Source organism: Eptatretus burgeri, unplaced genomic scaffold (genome assembly GCF_056783735.1).
Source record: "Eptatretus burgeri isolate ZD-2024b unplaced genomic scaffold, Ebu_testis_v1 Ebu_testis_scaffold_359, whole genome shotgun sequence".
NCBI lineage: Eukaryota > Metazoa > Chordata > Myxini > Myxiniformes > Myxinidae > Eptatretus > Eptatretus burgeri.
Genome location: NW_028222308.1, coordinates 18,357 through 39,544, shown reverse-complemented (window position 1 = coordinate 39,544; position 21,188 = coordinate 18,357). Strand labels below are relative to the sequence as shown.

At 44.0% G+C, this 21,188-nt stretch overlaps 1 protein-coding gene across 19 annotated transcripts; it reads left to right on the top strand.

Moving 5' to 3' along the window:
• Positions 1 to 1,715: 1,715 nt before the first annotated feature.
• On the top strand, positions 1,716 to 11,512 carry LOC147007265 (uncharacterized). Of its 19 annotated transcripts, none has more exons than XR_015054307.1 (6): positions 1,716 to 5,126; positions 5,240 to 5,465; positions 5,853 to 9,765; positions 10,412 to 10,551; positions 10,640 to 11,161; positions 11,282 to 11,512. XR_015054307.1 is itself a non-coding variant. In XM_085867466.1 (3 exons), the coding sequence occupies exon 3, from the start codon at positions 7,523 to 7,525 to the stop codon at positions 8,441 to 8,443; it is 921 nt and encodes a 306-aa protein (XP_085723592.1). In that variant the 5' UTR covers positions 1,716 to 5,126; positions 5,240 to 5,465; positions 5,853 to 7,522; the 3' UTR covers positions 8,444 to 10,078. The 19 variants fall into 19 exon arrangements, 1 of the variants encoding a protein (XP_085723592.1); XR_015054310.1 differs by having other exon boundaries at positions 10,412 to 10,791; positions 10,925 to 11,161; XR_015054313.1 differs by lacking the exon at positions 10,412 to 10,551 and having other exon boundaries at positions 1,727 to 5,126; positions 5,853 to 5,924; positions 10,640 to 10,791; positions 10,925 to 11,161.
• The last annotated feature ends 9,676 nt before the right edge of the window (positions 11,513 to 21,188 follow it).

The window sequence follows — 21,188 nt, the reverse complement described above, 5'->3', positions numbered from 1 at the left end:
AAATATCTCAAGCTTTTGACACAGTCTGGCATCCTGCCCTGCCCTGCAAACTGTCTGCCTATGGAATCCAAGGCCAACTCCACCTTTGGATTATTGACTTCCTCTCCTCTCGTAGACAATGTATGGGTCTCAATGGAACCCTTTCCTCTCCTGTCCCTGTCAAGACTGGAGTACCTCCAAGGCAGTGGTCCAGGCTCCATGTTATTCCTAATCTTCATTAATGATCACACTTTTTGGAAAATCCTCTTTATCTCTTTACTGATGACTCCACACTCTGCCATGCCTTCTCTCATCCTTCTGACAGACAGGCATCAGACTCTCCCCTCTCCTCAGACCTTGACAAAATCACAAACTGGTCAAACACAATTTTGGTTATACATCCATATTGTCCACATGTTTGTGTTCTCCCTTACCCCAACTCGTTACCTGCATCCCTTGTTTGTCCGTCTCCATCGACTTTATCCCTCCGTTCTGCTGTTGCTTTTCCCCCTTTCTCCTGCTGTTCCCTTTGTTATGTCGTGTCTTGATTTGTTGTGTTATCGCTCTTCCATGAGCCTACACCATACAAAAATAAATAAATAAGTAAATAAATAATTTTAAAAACAACACCTTCACATTCATGGACCCGGCATTCGCGGCATTTTTCAACAATGTCTGCCTATGGAATCTAATCCGAAAATCCCCCGCGAATGTCGGGGTCCGACAGTATATATAGTAGATGCGTGTATATTACAAAGCATGTGATTGGCCAAAAAGGTCCATGGCTCAAGGGGAATGGTTTCAATGCTAAATTTCTACAATCCCTGCCAACCATTGGGGAACAAGAGGCTCCAGGGGGGCTTTTAGAAGGGGGGATGGAGTGTTCCTTGTATGTGGGGATTTCAAATCATCACATTATTTGGGGCTCTAAAATCACGGATAGAAATGGTGAATGTATTGAGGGTTTGATTGATGAATTTGATATGGTGGTATTAAGGCCTAAGTCACATTTGCTCTACGGCGAGGATACGGCGGCCGTACGCCCTCTGAATTGACAGAAACGTTTCTGAATTGAAGCGGCCGCAGAGTTTCGAGGTGGAATCAGGGTGGCCCTATGCCGTATGGCTATATTTTACAGGCCATGAGGTCGCCGTGGAATTATAACGCGGAGTTATAACTTTTTTCATTTCTTCGTTCGCCGTAGCAATTCAACAAGCCGAAAAAAAAACTGGTAAAAAAAAAAATTAACCCATTCGTTACCGTCCGTCTGGCCGCACGTTCGCCTTCGGGCCCCCCTGCGGTCCCCCTGCGGTCGCCTTGTCGGCACCTTGCATCTGCCTTGAAAATTCTATGGCCGCCGCAGGAATGCCCTAAGGACACCGTGCGACATCAAATCAAAGACCGTACGGCAACCCCACGTTTTCGGTCTCCACAATTTATAAATACGCCGTGCAGCTCCCCGAAAAATAAAAACATATGTGACTGCTACATTGTGTGACCGTGGAAATACTGCGGCCGCCGTATAATTGCTAGTGGCCGTAGATTTTGGAGACCCCACGGCCGCCGTGACCAATGTGACTTAGGCCTAAATACGCCGTGCGGCTCCCTGAAAAATAAAAACATATGTGACTGCTTCATTGTGTGACCGTGGAAATACTGCGGCCACCGTATAATTGCTCGTGGCCATAGATTTTGGAGACCCACGGCCGCCGTGACAAATGTGACCTCGGCCTCAATGATGGAATGGGGACATGTATTAATCTGTCTCCAGGGAAGATGTCCCCTTTATATCTCACTCTCATTTCATCAATTGAAGCAGCGAGATGTGATTGGAAGGCCCGTGATGACAATCTAGGAAGTGATCTCTTTCCAGTGATCACAAATTTTAAATTAGAAAGAGATCCTGAGGACACACAAGGAATGGCTTCTTTGAACTTTTTCAAGGCAGTCTGGGGTCTTTTCCCATGTCGATGTTCCAATGAAGTGAAGGAAGGGATTATCGATCGCGATATTGATAGCCTCACGAGGAATATTGTCCTAATTATGAATAACATAGCTGGGGATACAATTCCAACTTACAGAAGCCTAGTGGGTTTAGAAAATCAAAGTCCCTTGGTGGGATGAGGGTTGCAAAGAAGCAATCCAGGAAAGAAGGGCAGCTGTTAAAAGATTAAGAAGAATCCTTAGGTTGGAGGATGTCATGGAATATAAAAGGAAATGGGTGTATGCTCAAAGGACTATTAAACAAGCAAAGGCTGCCTCTTGGAAATTATTCTGTTCTTCGGTTAATTCGGACACCCCACTTACAACCACAAGGAAAAGTAAAAAGTATACAGGGTATTAAATCTGGATGGAAGTCTATTCCGACGGTTATTTTCCAAAACAAAACCTTTTGTTCACATCTAGACAAGGCAGAGGCCCTGGGCCAATTCTTTTCTGGAAGTGGAGGAGAGGAGATTGGGACCATACAATGTGCAGAGCATTGGTGCTGCTTAAGCAATCTCCTTGGCTATTGGACACAATCCTGGAAGGGTCACCACTCCAACACAGTATACCAGCCTACTGGTACTCATTTTGCAGACCTCAGAAGGATGACAGGCCAAGTTAACCCCACCTGGTATTAATTCAACAGCCAAGCAAGATTTGAACTTCGAACCATAGGATCCAAAGCCCACCACCCGAACCATGAAGCCAACACCAGGCATGGAAGTGGAGTTGGCATCATAAAGTATGACGAGTTGGAAGCTCATACTCCCCAATAAGCAAATCAATTCCTGGAGACCACCAACACAGTTCAGCCTCTAAATTCTTCACTTTATCTCGACTTCACTCTTCGGTAGCTTAAACAGGCAATCCAGAAGGCAAGGAATAGCACTCCAGGCCGATATCGGTTCTCGTTTCTCATGTTCAAGCACTTGGATGATATGGTGTTCGGTGTGATCCTTAGACTCTTCAATAAGGTTTGGGCTTTAGGGAAACTTCCCTTTGATCAGAAACACTCAATTGTAATCCCTATCCTTAAAAATGGGAAAGATAGTAAAGTCCCAACTTCATATCGTCCGATTTCTCTTATTTCAGTTGTCTGCAAATTAATGGAGAAGATTGTGAGCAATTGCTTGGTTTTCTTCCTGGAAAAGAACAACCTCCTGTATAAATTCCAGAGCGGGTTCAGAAAGGGACGATTTGTTATGGACCACATTACAGCACTGGCAAATGTTGCTAGGAAATCCCTAAATAATCAGGAGTCTTCTGGGAATGTTCCTTGATATCCAAAAGGCATATGATTCAGTTTGTAAAGATGGCCTCGTAAATAAGATAATCAACCTCGAGATTAACGGAAGAATGTTTGAGTGGATTTGGGACTTTTTCTCTAATGGATCCTTTCAGTTGAGGGTCGATCAGAACCTCTCCTCCATTTTTCATTCAGATAAGGGCATCCCCCAGGGTAGCAGCCGAAGCCCAACTCTCTTTAATATTATGATTAATGATGTAGTTTCACATTCCAAGCTCCACAGCAAGATATTTTTGTTCGCTGATGGCATTGCCATGTGGATCCGTTGTAACAGTTTATCCATTTCGGGTAAAAAAGCTCCAGAATGATGTCCGTCTTGTGGAGCAATGGGCCATAGACTGGGGATTTAAGCTGTCAGGCAACAAGTTCAAGTTCATCATATTTTGCCGCAAGAAAAGGATTGAGGACGTAGTGATGGTAGTTAATGGTACTACCCTCAAACTATCTTTTGAAGTGTCATTCTTCGGAGTCATCTTTAATAAGGGATTAACTTAGACTCTCCGTGTAAAGATGTTGACTGGTAAATGTGTTAAAGGCATCAATTTATTACGTTGTCTTTCTGGTACTGAGTGGGGAACACATCGTGATCGTCTTCTCCTGTTGTATAACGCTATTATTCATTCTCATCTGGGTTATGGTGGCTTGGTCCTTGGGGATATGTCCATGAGCAATCGAAAAAAACTGGAGATTGTCCAGTCTAAAGTCATCCGTGTGTGTTTAGATCCTTTTTACCAGCTCTCCTGTTTCTGCCCTTCTGGTGGAAGCGGGCGAGATGCCCTTGTCTCTCTGTTGGGAATTTTTGAAAATGAAATATTGGGCTCGAACCACCTCATCTGGGGATAACCATTCTGGTGAAGCCTTATTTGTAAACTGCTGGGAATCGCTAAAGATTGACGAGAACCTCACTTCCCCGCCTTTCGGCCTTGCATGTAAAATGACTGCGAAGGAAATGGGGTTGGATTCCCTTCCGGTCAATCCCCACCATAAAAATTTTAATTTTATTTATAGTGTATCGGCCTATGCAAAAATTACCGTATGTATATTATACTGTATAATGATATAATAATCATCAGAAAGTCATTTTATTAACATTTTCTTTGTTCATTATTGTTATAACCATGGTAAGAAAAAACATTTTTATTGTGACTGAATAACGTTTTTACGTCCGTCAGGTTTCAGTCAAACACTGCATATTGCAGTACAATTGGTTTAATATTTGCAAAAACATACAAAAATACAAAAAAAATAGAAAACATTTTACAGAAGTAACAAAAACATTCTCGATGAATAAAATATAAAACATAAAAAATACAAAAAACGGATCGTTTCAACGCCGGCTTCCCATCATGCAATCGTCCGCGCTTGGGCCGTTTGCAAAACCCGGAACGGATCTCGCACGCAGCGTCCCGCGGAGCGATCGTTTCAACGCCGGCTTCCCATCATGCAATCGTCCGCGCTTGGGCCGTTTGCAAAACACGGAACGGATCTCGCACGCAGCGTCCCGCGGAGCGATCGTTTCAACGCCGGCTTTCCATCATGCAATCGTCCGCGCTTGGGCCGTTTGCAAAACACGGAACGGATCTCGCACGCAGCTTCTGCGGAGCCGGCGCTGTTCCCGAAATAATTCCGTCCGTCTCATTTGGCTCATTAATGAAATAGATTTCTCGCCTTCGTCTCCACAGGAAAAAGGTTTCCGTTTTTGGATCTGATCTTCCATCCAGACATGCAGCAATTTCTCCATTTCGTGGATGGGCCCGGTCCGTTGCGTCGTTATAACCGTCGATCACAAGGGTGCAGAACCTTTCACAGCTTCACGAATCCTTTCTTTATCTTTCAAAATCGTCGACACAGCAGAGTGAGATAATTTAAGATCACGTGCGATCGTATTCACTTTCCTTCCGACTTCGTACTGTTTGATCACCTGCATTTTCGTGGCGAGATCAATGGTCTTTCTTTCCTTCTTGGCAGGTTGAGGAGTTGAAGATAATTTCCTCTTGGTGGACATCTTGGGGGTTTGAAGTAACATTTTTACCGAGACCACGCGAACACGCCAACAATGGCGGGCGCTGGGGCGGAAACTGAGCAGTCTGAGTGGGCGGAGACGCGGAGCAGTCTGGTCGTAAAGTGGTCGTGGTCGTAAAGTCGTAAAGTGGTCGTGGTCGTAAAGTGGTCATGGTCGTAAAGTCGATCAGTCGTAAGTCGCATGGGTCGTAAGTCGACGACACACTGTGTGTGTGTGTGTGTGTGTGTGTGTGTGTGTGTGTGTGTGTGTGTGTGTGTGTGTGTGTGTGTGTGTGTGTGTGTGTGTGTGTGTGTGTTCTTCTCTTGCATGTACTGTAGAATGTAGATGATGGAAAGAAGACCAGGAGAACGAGAGAGAAAGAGCCTGAAAAAGATGTACATTGATGGACACAATTACATCGAATTGGAGCTTTACTCATATTGACTTGCCTGTATCAAATATATATAGTTATTAACATACAATAAGGTTATATGAATATCCCAGACACTAAAAGAAACTGCTCCCCCCCCCCTCCTTGATTTGTGGTTTGACCTCTGACTTCTCCTGTGCATCTCACAGATCGGCTGTTTGTACCAGAGATTGTCTCATCTTGGACATCCTGCTTCACCCTACCCTGGCACATTCCTGAACGTGTGTGGTTTTGTTTTACCATCGACTTAGACACACTTGTCCGCATGTAGTGTATTCCTTCATCTTACCTTGAATTATGTACGTACTGTAAACTCCCACACCTCCGTCCTACCTCTTCATTCCACTCCTCACACCACTCCTTTTCTGCGCCTCAACCCCTCTCTCTCCCTGCTTTTCACACCCCACCCTCAAACACTGCTCACATCCTTCCTTCCCCGCTCCTCGCATCCCACATTTTTTTTTCACTTTAATCTTTCCCCCTCCTCCAAGTGCATGCATAATAAATAGATGACTTTAAGTTGTCTCCATACTTTTCCAGTCCCTATTGACAAAATAACCATTTATGATTACATTGGTTTCACTTCATAAACTTTGTATACATTGAAATGGATGGAAAACTGTAAATAATTATTTGCAATTCTGAAATATAACGACAGTGTAACCTCAATTAACCGCCCCCCTTTTAACCACCACCCACCCTCGCCTTCTGCCTGGAAATCAGGGTTTCCCAATTTCCATAATGCATTTTTCAATTACGATCCGCCACTCCCATCCGCCAACATTTTCCCAGTACATAAGTACTTAGAACAATGAAAAACACGCTCATGTATCCGCTGTGGCTAACCGCCGGCGATCGGTTGTACTTCGCCACATCACGAATATTGTGCAATCATCTAAAAATATCCTTAGTCATCATTGGTGAATGGTCAGCGGGAGCACGTGCTGGTCCCGTCTGCTTCACGCCGTGCATTGAGACTGCTCAGTTCACAGATTTCGTTCAGAATGTCTGGAAGAAAGAGGCCGAGATTGTGTTTAACACTCGATCAGAAACGCATGATATGCGAATACGCAAAGGAGAACTCGTCTGCGAGCCAGCAAGAGATTGCTAATCATTTTTCTCTTCTGTGGAAACTTGAACTTAAGCGCCGGACAGTTGGCGATATCGTCGCCGATGCCACAAAATGGATAAGTGCGACTGATGATATTTTGTCATCCGCTAAGATGCTGCGCCACGCTCGTCATGAGCATATGGAGAAGGCATTGTACAGTATCTGTGGTTTTCGGGTGTTCGTGCGAAAAATCTCCCTGTGACCGAGGACATACTACAAACAAAGGCTAAGTTCTTCGGTGAGGTCATGTCCATCGGCGAGTTTGGTTCCTCCAATGGTTGGCTGCAGCGCTTCAAACGTCGATTCAGCAGATGCAACAGAGCCATCAGCGGTGAAAGCGCCCGCACCGACGAAGGAACAATCCGTGAGGGGTGCAGTTAGACGATGGCCGAGATTGCGAAGTATCATCTCGGAGATGTATACAACATGGACGAGACGGGGTTGTACTATCGGATGTTGCCTGAACGGTGTTTTACTGTCGAATCGACCACAAAAGGCATTAAAAAGGCAAAAACTCGCATCTCGCTGGCGCTTACGTCAAATGCTGACTGCACGGATAAGCTGAAGCCGCTTGTCATAGGACATGCATAGAAACCGCGATCCTTTCTCCACTTCCGCCAAGATTTTTATCTGGATTACTTCGCAAACAAAAAGGCCTGGGTGATGGCCGTCATCTTCTCTGAGTGAATACTTCAATTCGATCGGAGAATGAAGCGAGAAAATCGGAATGTACTGTTGCTGCTTGACAATGCGTCAAGCCACATCGCGCCATCTCACGACCAGGGCCAGAGCACTTTGACCAATGTTAAAGTGCATTTCCTGCCGCCGACAACAACGAGCCACTTACAGCCGATGGACGGAGGTATCATCAAGGCTTTCAAAGCGCACAACCGTCGACGGCAAATTAGGCATTTAATTGATGTCGACGATGCTGGACGCACACCAGATTTACAACTGAATGAGGAAATTCGTTTCTTGAAGATGGCTTGGGATGACATTGAAGAATCGACAATCTTTAACTGCTGGAAGCACATGAAAATACTTCGCACAGCGAGTACAGGTACTATTGCGTCAGCTGACATCCCTGTCATCCCCGCAACGTCGACGGACAGAGATTATGGCAACATCTTCGAGCGAATGGCAGAGGCGTGCAGCATACCCGCCGAGAGGCTGATGATCCCTGAAGAGTTCGAAAGTGTGGATTCATCCATAGTCACTGGGGAAGACCTCAACGATGAGGAAATTGTTGAACTTGCGTGCACAGACACCACAGATGGCGATGATGATGCCGACGATGACGTTGAAGTGCCACGCCCACCTTCATCCATTGAGGCCAAAGCCACAATCGATCTCATGTTCAGGTACCTTGAGGCCCACTCGTCATCCACTGATTCTGGTTTGAAGGCGGCGCGCCAGTTGCAGTTTGAGATTGACCGAGTTTCTGTGGCAACCGCTAAGCAAACTTCCATCACAGACTTCTTCAAATCAGCATCAGCCTCGGCCTATGTTGACAAGTTCTCAATAGCCTTCTATGTGCGGAGCTCGTGGTGGTCATGTCCTGTTTCACAGTATGGACAGTTCTATTATATTTTTGGTCGGTCTTTCCATTTCACCAGTCCTGTAATTTGACTAATGTGTTCAGTGGTAATCAAAACACTTGTACAGATTGTAATTTACGATCTTCAGTTCTTGATCATGGCGTAAGCAAATGATACGCATAATAATTATGAGCCCATGACTTTGAGCTCTGTTTTTTTTAACATGTCTGCAGAAACAAATATAGTACGTACATGTGAATAGGCCTGTGTCTGGCGTACTTGTAGTTTACATATTATATATTTTTGTTTTCCATTTCTTATCCCTTGATCCAAACAGGATGGAATAGAAGGTAAAATAAACTCAAAAGACTGTTGTTAGGCGCACGTGGATGCCTGTGTAGTGGCACGGACAGACCGTGACATTTCTATCGGACATCTCAATCCCTTCTGGCAACCCCCCGCTCAACCGCCACCCTCGCATAACCGCCATATACGACCGTGTCCCAGCGCTGGCGGTTAAACGAAGTTTCACTGTATTGTCTTCTGTTTTCAGATTGTGGATGTTTTGGTGTCTTACATGTGAAAAGTCGTTTGTGCTATTGAAAAGAAGCTGCAAATTGCATCATCTGTCTGTTATTGTTTACATTTTATTCAGTTTTATTCATTGCGATAGTTCAGTTGAAATTGGTTACCATGGCAGCGAGGGGAAAGATATACTGTGATAAAACAGTCCATCGTCATGCCGTGAAAAAGGCAAAGGAGATCATGAAATCTCTTTTGCAGGTCCCAGAACCATTGTCACAACGCTCCTGTGAACAACCTTTCGTTGATAGTGATGCAGTGCAGAGTCAGAGAATTTTGTTTACTGAACACGAAATTCAAGGCCAAGGCATTTTCGTCACTCAGAAGAGTTAACGTTAAGTGATTGTGAATGGCAAGGTGAAGACGACTCATCCGAGTCTGATCAAGAACAACTAACTATCAGGGATAAGCTGAGAGAATGGGCCGTGAACAGTGGGACACCACAGTGCCACGTTCAAAGTTTATTCGGCATTCTCGGGCCCCACTTTCCTTGTTTGTCAAAAGATGTCTGGACACTACTCAACACTCCCAGCACAATTAATGTGCAGAAACTTGCTGGTGCCTGGTGTTGCCTTAATGGTGAGGGTGGTGGGCTTGGGATCCTAGGATCCTGAATTCAAATCCCACTTGCTGTTGACCTGTCCAGGATTGTATCCAATAACCAAGGAAACTGCTGAGGCAGCACCAACGCTCTGCACAGAGTATGGGCGCAATGGATGGATGGAACGTGCTGGTGGTCATTATTATCATTTTGTCATTAAGGCATCCTCTCAAAGTTGGGAACAAATCCAGGGGAAGCTTCAATGGAACAGCTCACTGCATGCATGAAAGGTAATTAAGAAACTTGATCATTTAAGTTTCTTTGCCAATCCTAATTTTCTTGATTCCAATCTTAATATGTGTGATGTCTGCGGGAATTTGCTAAAGCACATGGACACTATATTGTCTCCAAATATCAGCTTCCCAGCTCAAAAGGTGCCTGAGATGTGACCCAGACAAATTAACGGATAAGAAAGCAAAGGGCAATCTCAAAGTTTTCTCCTTTTCATAACTCGTATCCTTTGGCATGGAACATCACTAAGCACCTTTGGTGCCCGGAGTGACGAGGCCAAACTTCACATGACACGTGCAGATGGAGTGGGACATGGGTGGGGACGGGGGGGAGAGGAAGAGAGCGTAATTCAATATACATATTTTATTAATTCAGTTTCTCATACCATTACAGGCGCCAAGGCCACGATTATCGTTGATGAAGCCCTTTCTGATGTCCCTTCAGACAGTGATGCTGTTGATGAAGATTGATTTGATTTGAATGCGGAGTTCATTTTTTTCTTTGAATGATTATTGGATTTTGTTCTTTGAATGTTATTTGTTTTATTGTATTTAAATTTATTTTGAAGAAATTTTCGTAAATTTAAATAAAGCTTGTTATGCTGGGTTCTAATCCACTTGCCATTATTCAAATCCACATCTGTAGAGCAAACCATCTGACATCCAGCACGCAAATTTATTATCGTGAGAGCGAGAAAGCCGAGAGTGCGAGTTGATTGTGAGATCAACAACATGACGGCAGTGTTTGTTTCGCATCGCTTGTGTGATTTAAACCATGGTGATGAGGTATCCTCTCTGGTTTCTTTCCCCATACTGCATCACTTTGGAACTCTTTGCCAGCATCCTGTTTACCCTCCATTCCTTACTTGTTTAGCTGCTTTGGAATTACCACCTCCAACGATGATGGACGCTGCAGCAAACCAAGAAGCAACGACTCATCATTGTCCTTCTCACGTGCGACAAGATCAGCCCGAGGCTGATCATTTGTCCCAGGAGATACAGCCATCCTCATTTGAGGATTGGGAAGTATTAGGCAAACATGTCACGACAATATAGTTTGTACAGATGGAACATGTGAGAAAGTATGAAATCACTTGTGTTAATTCTCTTTTCATTTTGCGTCTTAACTTATATGATGTACTGTCTTCTACCCTTTCAGTCTGCATCCAGGAGCATGATGACCGATCCCAGGTTTGTTGGAGATTTCCTTGTGGCGATTGAAGTATGGCAGGGATTATCTCTCCACGGATACCCCAACTGGTTGTCGGTGTGGAGACCCACGCATGAGGGATAAAGCTCCCAAAGAAGAAGTAACTTTCTTTGCAATACAACGCAAGAAACACAACTTTGTTGGATACAGGGATATTTTTGAATACTGCATCACCGTGTTTTACAAGTACGTGGTATATTTGGTCAGCGGGTGCTAAATGTGTACGGTTTTGTGCTTTGGTCATGGTCTTGAAAGTGGATGCATGAATGTTTGTCCGACTTTTGTTCATATTTTCTTCCCCCACAGATTCCATGGCCCTGCAGTGGTTTAGGAGTGGTAATGTGTGGCGTTGAAAGAAGATCAAGGACATTAAAGAAATTAATTAGATGGAAATGTTAAAATGTTTCAGGGCATGTTGTATCATTTTAATACGTTGTTTTCTTCCTGATTTTGTTGCTTGTTTTACTTGTCTGCTTACTTTAAATTTTTGAAGATTTGTTTTGTTTTTGATTTGGAATAAAAACATTGACAACTGTTCTTTGATGCTCGATACTGTGTGGATAAATTTACTACTTCATTTAGGGTAATACGACATCAGCCCAACGTTGGCCCGATGGGACCAAATTACGTGGGACTAACACTCCCTTCCAATGTCGGGCCAATGCTTCCGACATCAACCCAACGGCGGGCCAATGTTTCCTTCTGACGTTGACCCAACGTTGTTCCCCTGGGCCAAAATTACGTCGGCCCAACGTTGTTTTCTGACGTGGGCCCAACGACGCAGCTGACGTCGGCCCAATGTTGTAATGCACATTGGGTAGTGAAGAAAGGGGGAAGTGATTGTAAATTTACCGTTCCATCTTTAAATTTAACATCTATACTATAATGGAGCTGAGTGTTGTATCCTTGACGACACGTCAACGGTCCATGAAACTCAGCTATATCGTACTTAATATACATGACTCCGGATCGCAAGACTTTTTAGCTCGCTATCATGAGCGAAAGAACAAAAATTAGAGGGGTTAAAACGTGGAGCCAAGGCCGCTGAGTATGAGCTCCGCAGCCTGAGGTACATCACCGAACATGATTGGTCCACTGCTATCACGTGCCAACCACAGAACAGACCAGTGATAGCAGGTTTACTATTATATATATATATATATATATATATATATATATATATATATATATATATATATATATATATATATATATATATATATATATATATATATATATATACAGGGTGAGTCAAAAGTAGTGCCCGATTTCTGTTTTTTCGGCTGTCAGATTCTTTCTGGGAAGTCATGATGTTAATAATTGTCTTGCAGATTATTAATTTTCGTAATTTATTTTTGATTTTTGATTTTGTTTTGCAGGTTATTGCTGCGAGTTTGGAAAGTTACTGAATTTGCACCAAATTGAACCATGAATTACCTTTCAATGAATTGACGCATTGCGGCCGTGAAACATTACTACAAATGTAATGAACAACCAACGATGGCGGCATGCCGTTTGGCTCAGGAATTCGATATTAACCCACTTCAGGGAAGAAACATATGATTGTTTGTCGAGAAATTTGAAGCAACAGGGTCGGTAGCCGCTTCAAAGAAGTCCGGTCGTCCGAAAACGGCAAAGAATGTAGCTCAGGCTGAAGAAGCCATTAGAAGACTGGAACAAAGTCCGCAAAAGTCAACTCGCCATTTATCTGCAGAGTTGGAAGTGAGCCAATCAAGTGTTATCCGGATCCTTCACCAGAAATGATGGAAACCTTACATTCCAAGCTTACTGCATGCCCTTCATGATGGAGATGACGACCACCGTCTTCAATTCTGTGAAGAGTTCTTCGCGAAACTTCACGAAGAGGACACAATGCTCGACAACATCTGGTTGTCAGATGAGGCATGTTTTAAGCTTAATGGCACAATGACGGCCGAAGTCACATTTGCCACACCGGCTGTGGGGTCTCCAAAATCTTCGGCCACTAACAATTATACGGCGGCCGCAGTATTTCCACGGTCACACAATGTAGCAGTTACATATGTTTTTATTTTTCGGGGAGCTGCACGGCGTATTAAGAAATTGTGGAGACCAAAAACGTGGTGTTGCCGTACGGTCTTTGATTTGATGTCGCACGGTGACCTTAAGCGGGCCCTGCGGTGGCCATATAATTTTCAAGGCAGACGCAAGGTCGCCTCAAGGTGCCCGCAAGGCGACCGTAGAGGGGCCCTAAGGCGAATGTGTGGCCAGACGGACAGTAACGAATGGGTTAATTTAATTTAATTTATTTTTTTTACCAGTTTTTTTTTTTCGGCTTGTCAAATTGCTGCGGCGAACGTAGAAATTAAAAAAGTTATAACTCTGCGTTATAATTCCAAGGCGACCCCTACGGCCTGTAAAAGATAGCCAAATGGCGTAGGGCCACCCTGAGGCCACCGCAGAAACTTTGCGGCCGCCTCACGTTTCTGTCAATTCAGAGGGCGTACGGCCGCCATATTCTCGCCGTAGAGCAAATGTGACTTCGGCCTAACAGACACAATTGTGTCGACTGTGCTGCGAATAACCCAAGAGTGACAGTTGAGAAGGAGGTAAATTTACCTGGAGTGACAGTTTGGGCAGCCATATCTCCATTTGGAATAATTGGATCCTTTTTCTTTGAGGGATCTGTCACTGCAGAAATTTACCTGGATATGCTGCAAACCTTCTTTTGGGCCAGGGTACAAGATCAGGACTCTTATTTCCAGCATGATGGAGCTCCGCCTCATTATGGACGTTATGTTCATCAGTGGCTTGATGAAAAATTTCCCAGAAAGTGGATCGGCCGCCACGGTCCGATCGAGTGGCCGGCACGCTCCCCATATCTTACACCTCCAGATTTCTTTCTTTGGGGACTCATGAAAGACCTTGTTTATCGTGAAAAGCCTCGCACCATTCAGGAATTAAAGGCTCAAATCACTGCAAAGTTTGAGGAAATTGATATCGAACTCTGCAGGCGTGTGTGCCGCTCTGTGCCTGCTCAGCTGCAATTGTGCATCGATCACGAGGGAGGGCACTTTGAAAATTGCAAGTAAAACAGCTTGGTGCAGTTCCGTAATAATTTTTTCTTGAATAAATACTTACATAAACATGTCATTCATTTATTTCTACCTTCTTGTACAACAATACAAATGGCAAACAAACAATCAACTGACAAATCGGGCGCTACTTCTGACTATATATCTTCTTATTCTTCTTCTTCTTCTTCTTTCGGCTGCTCCCGTTAGGGGTCGCCACAGCGGATCATCCGTATGATCCGCATTGTGATTTGGCACATGTTTTACGCCGGATGCCCTTCCTGACGCAACCCTGGTCGCCAGATAAATGCTGTCATTGGTCGACAGATAAATGGCCGTAGCTCGGGAACCGCTCGTCCTATTGATATCAAACCTTGAAAAGGCACATCCGCGAGACCCCGGCAATACTCCTGGCAAGTTTTAATCAGATCGGACCGGCGGTCGTCGAGAAACGGCGGTCGCAGACAAACAGACAGACAGACAGACAGACAGACACACACACACACACACACACACACACACACACACACACACACACACACACACACACACACACACACACACACACACACACACACACACACACACACACACACACACACACACACACACACACACACATTGTTGGAATTACAGGGAGACAACATCAACTGTTTGATGTCATGAAATATATATATATATATATATATATATATATATATATATATATATATATATATATATATATATATATATATATATATATATATATATATATATATATATATATATATATATATATATATATATATATATATATATATATATATATATATATATGTTGGAGCAAGTGTATGTGATTATGTATGTATATCCACTTTTCACCCATTGGTGGACAGTTGACCTGACAACACTCACAATTTTAACCTGAAATACTTCACCTAAATCACCCAGAGAACCCAAACCCGTTCACCCCTGAGGACCTAAAAGACCAAAAACAACCCCGAGATCCCAAAAGATCATAAAGACCCAAAACACCACACAGACCCCAAATACCCAAAAGACCCTGAAGACCCAAAATAACTAAATGACCCTGAGGACCCAAAATACCGAAAAGACCCCAAAGACCCCAAAATACCTTGAAGCCCCAAAAACCAAACACCCCAAATATCCAGAAGACCTCACTTTATGTTTGTCGAAGTTGGTGGGGGTGGGGGCGGGGGGGGGGTGGTTGGCAACTGAAGTCGCATTTTACATGATGCAGAATTTCCATGGGTCCCAGATAGTCCCGTTGGGTCTTCTCGGTATTTTGAGTTCTCTCTGTATTTTTGGTTCTCTGGGTCTTTTGGGCTCTCGTCTTTTGTGTTCTCTGGTCATTTGGATTCTCTGGGTTATTTGGGTCCTCTGAGTCCTCTGAGTATGTTAAGTCTTTGGGGTCCTCAGGGTCTTTTCAGAACTCGGGGTGTTTTGGTTTCTTGGGGTCTTTTGGATCTTCAGGGTATTTTTGGATCTTCGGTGTCTTTTGGGTATTTAAAGATCTTCAGGGTCTTTTGAGTTTTTGGGGTCTTGGAGGTCTGGGGTCTTTTTGGGCTTTCAGGTATTTATGGTCTTCAGGGTGTTTTGGGTCTCTGAAGTCTTTGGTGTCTTTAAATGTATTTGGGGTGTTTTAAGTCTTCGGGGTCTTTTAGGTATTTTGGGGTCTTTTGGTTATTTCAGGGTTTTTAGGTTTTTGGGAACTTTTCGGTCTTTCAGGGTCTTCTCTGTCGTTTGGATCTGTGGGTTCTTATAGGTCTTCTGGGTCTTTTAGGTATTTTGAGTCTTTTGGGTGTTTATGGGTCTTCAGGGTATTTTGGGTTCTCAGGGTTGTTTTGGGTCCTCCGGGGGGGTTGGTCTTTTGGTACCTCTGGCTACTTCAGTTAAAGCATTTCAGGAGACAAGTGTGGGTGACGTCAGGTAAGCTGTCCAACCAATGGGTGCATTGCGGGTATACCACCAACATACATAAATAATCACAAACACTTGCTCCGTTATAAATACAGAAAGAAAGATAGGGTAAACCTGTCGTCACTGGTCTGTTCTGTGGTTGGCACGTGATAGCACTGGACCAATCCTGTTCGGTGATGTACCTTGAGCTGCAGAGCAAACACTTGGCGGCCTTGGCTCAATTTTAAACCCTCTAGTTTTTACTCATTCTCTCCTCATTGTGAGCTCATCGGTATCGCGATCCAGTCATGTATACAAAGGAAAGTACAGCTGAGTTTCGTGAACCGTTGATGCATTGTCTCGGACAAGATAACAAATACTTCGCTCCATTTTCGTAAAGATGACATTGATATATTTAAAATAATTTTCAGCACAAATTTCGTACAGCAGTTACAAGAGGGGGTCACAAAAATAACAGATTTCATTGTTTGCTCCACAATGCACTTCATCCAGATTCAAACACAGGTGAGAAAGCTCAAATACAAGTTTTCATACCTGTCGCCATTCTGTCAGCATTTATCTAACCCACTGGAGTACTTGAAGGATGATGATGTAACTTGATGTTAAGGTATGTCATGTATTGGAGAGTTACTGTTTCTTGTGGACTGTTCGGGCTCACGGGTGCGGATGAAACGCGTGCCCATCCCTGTCTTCTGTGACGTGTTCCGTTACCAAGCAGCAAGCTAGCTGTTCCTTAGCAACCGTTAACAATGGGGTGCTTGCTTGAGTGCTTAAGCCACTTGGTAAGCACTCCATTAGAAACTTGATAACTGAACACACCCTGAACAAGATTGTATTTTTCTGAAGCCTTGAGATGTCCCGAGCATGAATTGGGAACCTTTTTCAGGGAAGTACCATAAAAATGGGAATCGTGGCTCTGAGGCACGTGAATCATCTGGTCGATCCAGAACGTGAATTCCAAACCAGAGAAACCAGCTTTTTCAGAATCTCAAAATCATTGAAAACCCACATATTGTTCATGAAATTAAAGTGTATTATATTATTTCTGGGTTGAAGGAGATATGTAAGCAAAGACCCTTTCAACATCTGGGTTCAATCGACCAGATGATAGAAACGTGCAAACTTATCCCTGATGTCATCACAGAGAGGAGTGGACATCACATAGAATGTTTCCAGAGGTTCACTATTTGTCAGTTAAAAGCTCCATGTGGTAAATTTAAATACTTGTAAATGCATGGAAATGAATGATTAAAATTGAGGTGACATGTGTGTTTTGTGTTGCATGGAAATGTAAATTACTATTGCGGGCCCATAGGTGCGTGCCCATAGGTGAGTGCCAGTATGTGCAGCCCTCTCTCGCCCCCCCTCTCTCGCCCCCCTCTCTTGCCCCCCTCTCTCTCCCCCCTCTCTCCCCCCTAGTCTCGCCCTTCCTCTCTCCCCCCTTCTCTCTCCCCCCCACTCTCATCCCCCCCTCTCCAGTCCTCTCTCTCGCCTCCTCCTCTCTCCCCCTCTGTTGCATTGTGACGCCCCTCTCTCTCACGCCCCCTCTCTCCCTCCCCTCTCTCGTCCCCCTCTCTCGCCCCCTCTCTTGCCCGCCTCTCTCGCCCCCTCTCTCCCTCCTCCTCTTTCTCCCCTCCTCTCTCACCCCTCTCTCTGTAAATGTATTCACAAATGTCTACCAAGCACAACAATTAATTCAAACCTTTGGAAAAAACAGCTTTCAAACCCTTGGGAAACAGCTGTTTCCCTTGGGAAAATTCAAACCTTTGGATTAATTAATAATTTTTTGAACAATTAATTCGAACCTTGGGGAAAAAAAAAACAGCTTTCAAACATTGGGAAACACTTGGGAAACAGCTGAAACGGATAAATAACGATATCAAACCTTGAAAATGCACATACTTAGGTCCCCAGCGTCGATTGTGACGTCATAACAAACGAAGAAGAAGAATTGTGACATAAATCATGCAAAAAAAACAATAAATAAATAAATATTAATTGTGACATCATTCGTGATGTCATAGCACCGTATCCTGTCATTGGTCGACAGATAAATGGCCGTAGCTCGGGAACCGCTCGTCCTATTGATATCAAACCTTGAAAAGGCACATCCCCGAGACCCCGGCAATACTCCTGGCAAGTTTAAATCAGATCGGACCGGCGGTCGTCGAGAAACGGCGGTCGCAGACACACACACACACACACACACACACACACACACACACACACACACACACACACACACACACACACACACACACACACACATTGTTGGAATTACAGGGAGACAACATCAACTGTTTGATGTCATGAAATAATTTCAACTCCAGATGGTGGGATTGTTCTCTAAACTGTCAATTGAGATTCGTGAAGGTGCTGGAATGTTCTCAGATGAAACTTCCAGAATAGACTGGAATCGCATTTCCTGGAAGACACGGGATTATTCTGTGTTACAATATAAACCCTCGAGAGCGACGTGTAGAGAGGGTGATATGTGATGAGCTGTGTGTTTCCATCGTCCCGTCCTCCATTTAACTCTGAGTGAACGAGGTGTTCATGTCCAGAGCGGTTGTAAACGTGTGGAGCCGATCATAATCAGGTTGATTAAAACTCATGAAGATTGTGTTTCGGGTAAGATTTCCTTTGATCTCTTTAATCATCTGGACGAGCCTTCGTACATAAGGACACCGTGATGAGAATCGAAGGATCGACAGACCCGAAGGATGAGGTGAACACACGTGAGTTGTGCCGGCAGGACTCGGACACTGGAGGGCGCAAATAACTCAAAGCGGGAATCAGAGTTGGACATTGCATGTTATGGTGAACTTCCCATTCACTGCTTGTATATATATGTATATGTATATGTATGTATATATATATATATATATATATATATATATATATATATATATATATATATATATATATATATATATATATATATATATATATATATGTTGTTCGACTTTCGGCTTCTCCCGTTCGGGGTCCCCACAGCGGATCATCCGTTATGATCCACATATTGATTTGGCATCGGTTTATGCCGGATGCCCTTCCTGACGCAACCCTGGTCGCCTCTTACGACACAGGGAAAAGGATTGGGTTTCGCCATGATTCCGGGCTGCCCTACACCCTCTCATAGCGCGGCCCAGCGCAGTCCTCAAGCTCCCGTCCTCAAGCGATCCTCCAACCCAAGCCTCCGAGTTGCCGGATTACAGGCGCACGCTACTACGCCCGGTATATATATGTACATATATATATATATATATATATATATATATATATATATATATATATATATATATATATATATATATATATATATATATATATATATATATATTTTCTCTCTTTCCCTCTGTATCTCTCTGTCTCTCTCACTCTCTCTCTGTCCCTCCCCAGTTGCTGTCACACGAATGTAATCACCAAGCATTGCTGTGTGAAGGTTCTCATCTTGTGTTGTTTGTGATGGTGCTACCTTCCACCCTTTTTTCTCTCTCTCTCTCTCTCTCTCTCTCTCTCTCTCTCTCTCTCTCTCTCTCTCTCTCTCTCTCTCTCTCTCTCTCTCTCTCTCTCTCTCTCTCTCTCTCTCTCTCTCTCTCTCTCTCTATCTATCTCTCTATCTCTCTCTCTATCTATCTCTCTATCTCTCTATCTCTCTATCTCTCTATCTCTCTATCTCTCTCTCTCTCTCTCTCTCTCTCTCTCTCTCTCTCTCTCTCTCTCTCTCTCTCTCTCTCTCTCTCTCTGTTATTTTGTCCCTCTCCATGTCTTTGTTTTATTTTCCTCGAGTTTGAGTGTGAGAGAGGAGAGCACACTCGGTTCCACGGTGCTTGTTGCTCCGAGTTATCAAGTGTTTCCCATGCCTCGTGTCATGGCGAAGGACATCTTTGTTTCTTTCACATTTCTTGCTTTGTTTTTTTCACAATTCTCTTTATTCATGCTAATTCTTGCTTTTTCATCCCTTTTATCTTTAACTCGCTATTCCTCTCTATCATTATCAATCTCACCAAGGAGAAGTGAATTCTTGCAGAATGTTTTTCTGTAAGTCTCACTTGGCTGTGCCTGGATGGGTTTGAGGGTCATGGAGTCGCGGCTGAAACCTGAATCATATCGAGGTTCCTCCTGACGACTCCATATTTGCTCTTTACTTCTTCGGGTTCCTTCTTGGTCTTACGTTTCATTAAAAAATTCCAGTGGCAGGATCTGGATCTTCAACAAAATCTAATCAGTTCGTCCTTGTCAAACACCCAACTTGTCCACAAAACTTCATTCAGATCCGTCCACAACTTTTTGAGATATCCTATACACAAACAAACAGGGGTGAAAACAGAACCTCCTCCACCTTCAGTGGTGGAGGTAATAAACTTGAATATGATGAACAATATGTGGGTTTTAATGATTTTGAGATTCCTAAAAAACATGTTTACTCTTGTTTGGAATTCACGTTTGACGCAGACCCACGATTCTCACTTTTATGGTACTTCCCTGAAAAAGGGCGGAGGAGCTCCTTGTGAGCCAACGGCCATCAATATCTAGTGCCCAACTGTGTCTACAGACGTCCTCCTGCAGTTGGGTTACTTTTTTATGAGGAGGTTGGTGGCAGGATTTGCACTCTTGCCACCGTAAAACCCTTCATTCCGCAAAACACAAAACGCAAAAAAATCTGAAAACCCACTCCTTGGGAGTACCTCCTGTGCAGCTTCCCTTCGCAGGGCAGCGCACCGGATGACGGGATTGGGGCAAAGCCTTCAGGACCCCCAATCTTCGATTATAGGAGGGAAACCATGGGCTAACATCCCTGGGTCAGATTGTGGGAGAGTGTGTCGGAGTGGTGCTGAGGTGTCGTCCACCAGACGGCGGTCTCCTTGGGTTAACCTGAGGCGGTCCCTTCGGGTGGGTACCTGGAACATCCTATCCCTAAGAGAGGATGATCACCTGTCTCTGTTATCATCTGAGCTCAAGCGTTTGGACATCGGGATTGCAGCTCTCTCTGAGATTCGGAGACCGAATTGCGGCGAGATAATGGTGGGTGGTTAATACCTACTATTGGTCTGGTCGCTCTGATGGTTACCATACTCAAGGAGTTGCTGTCGCTGTGTCCAATAGACTGACCCCAATGATAATTGAGGTAACACCGGTCAACGAGCGTATTATGAGATTAAGGATTCGTCACTCCTTAGGTGTCATTTCCCTGGTCTCTGTTTATGCTCCGACTGAGGCGAGTGATTTCACCG

Excerpts from the sequence above, each read along its gene's own strand:
- LOC147007265 (XM_085867466.1), top strand. The coding sequence starts at position 7,523 with ATGAAGCGAGAAAATCGGAATGTACTGTTGCTGCTTGACAATGCGTCA.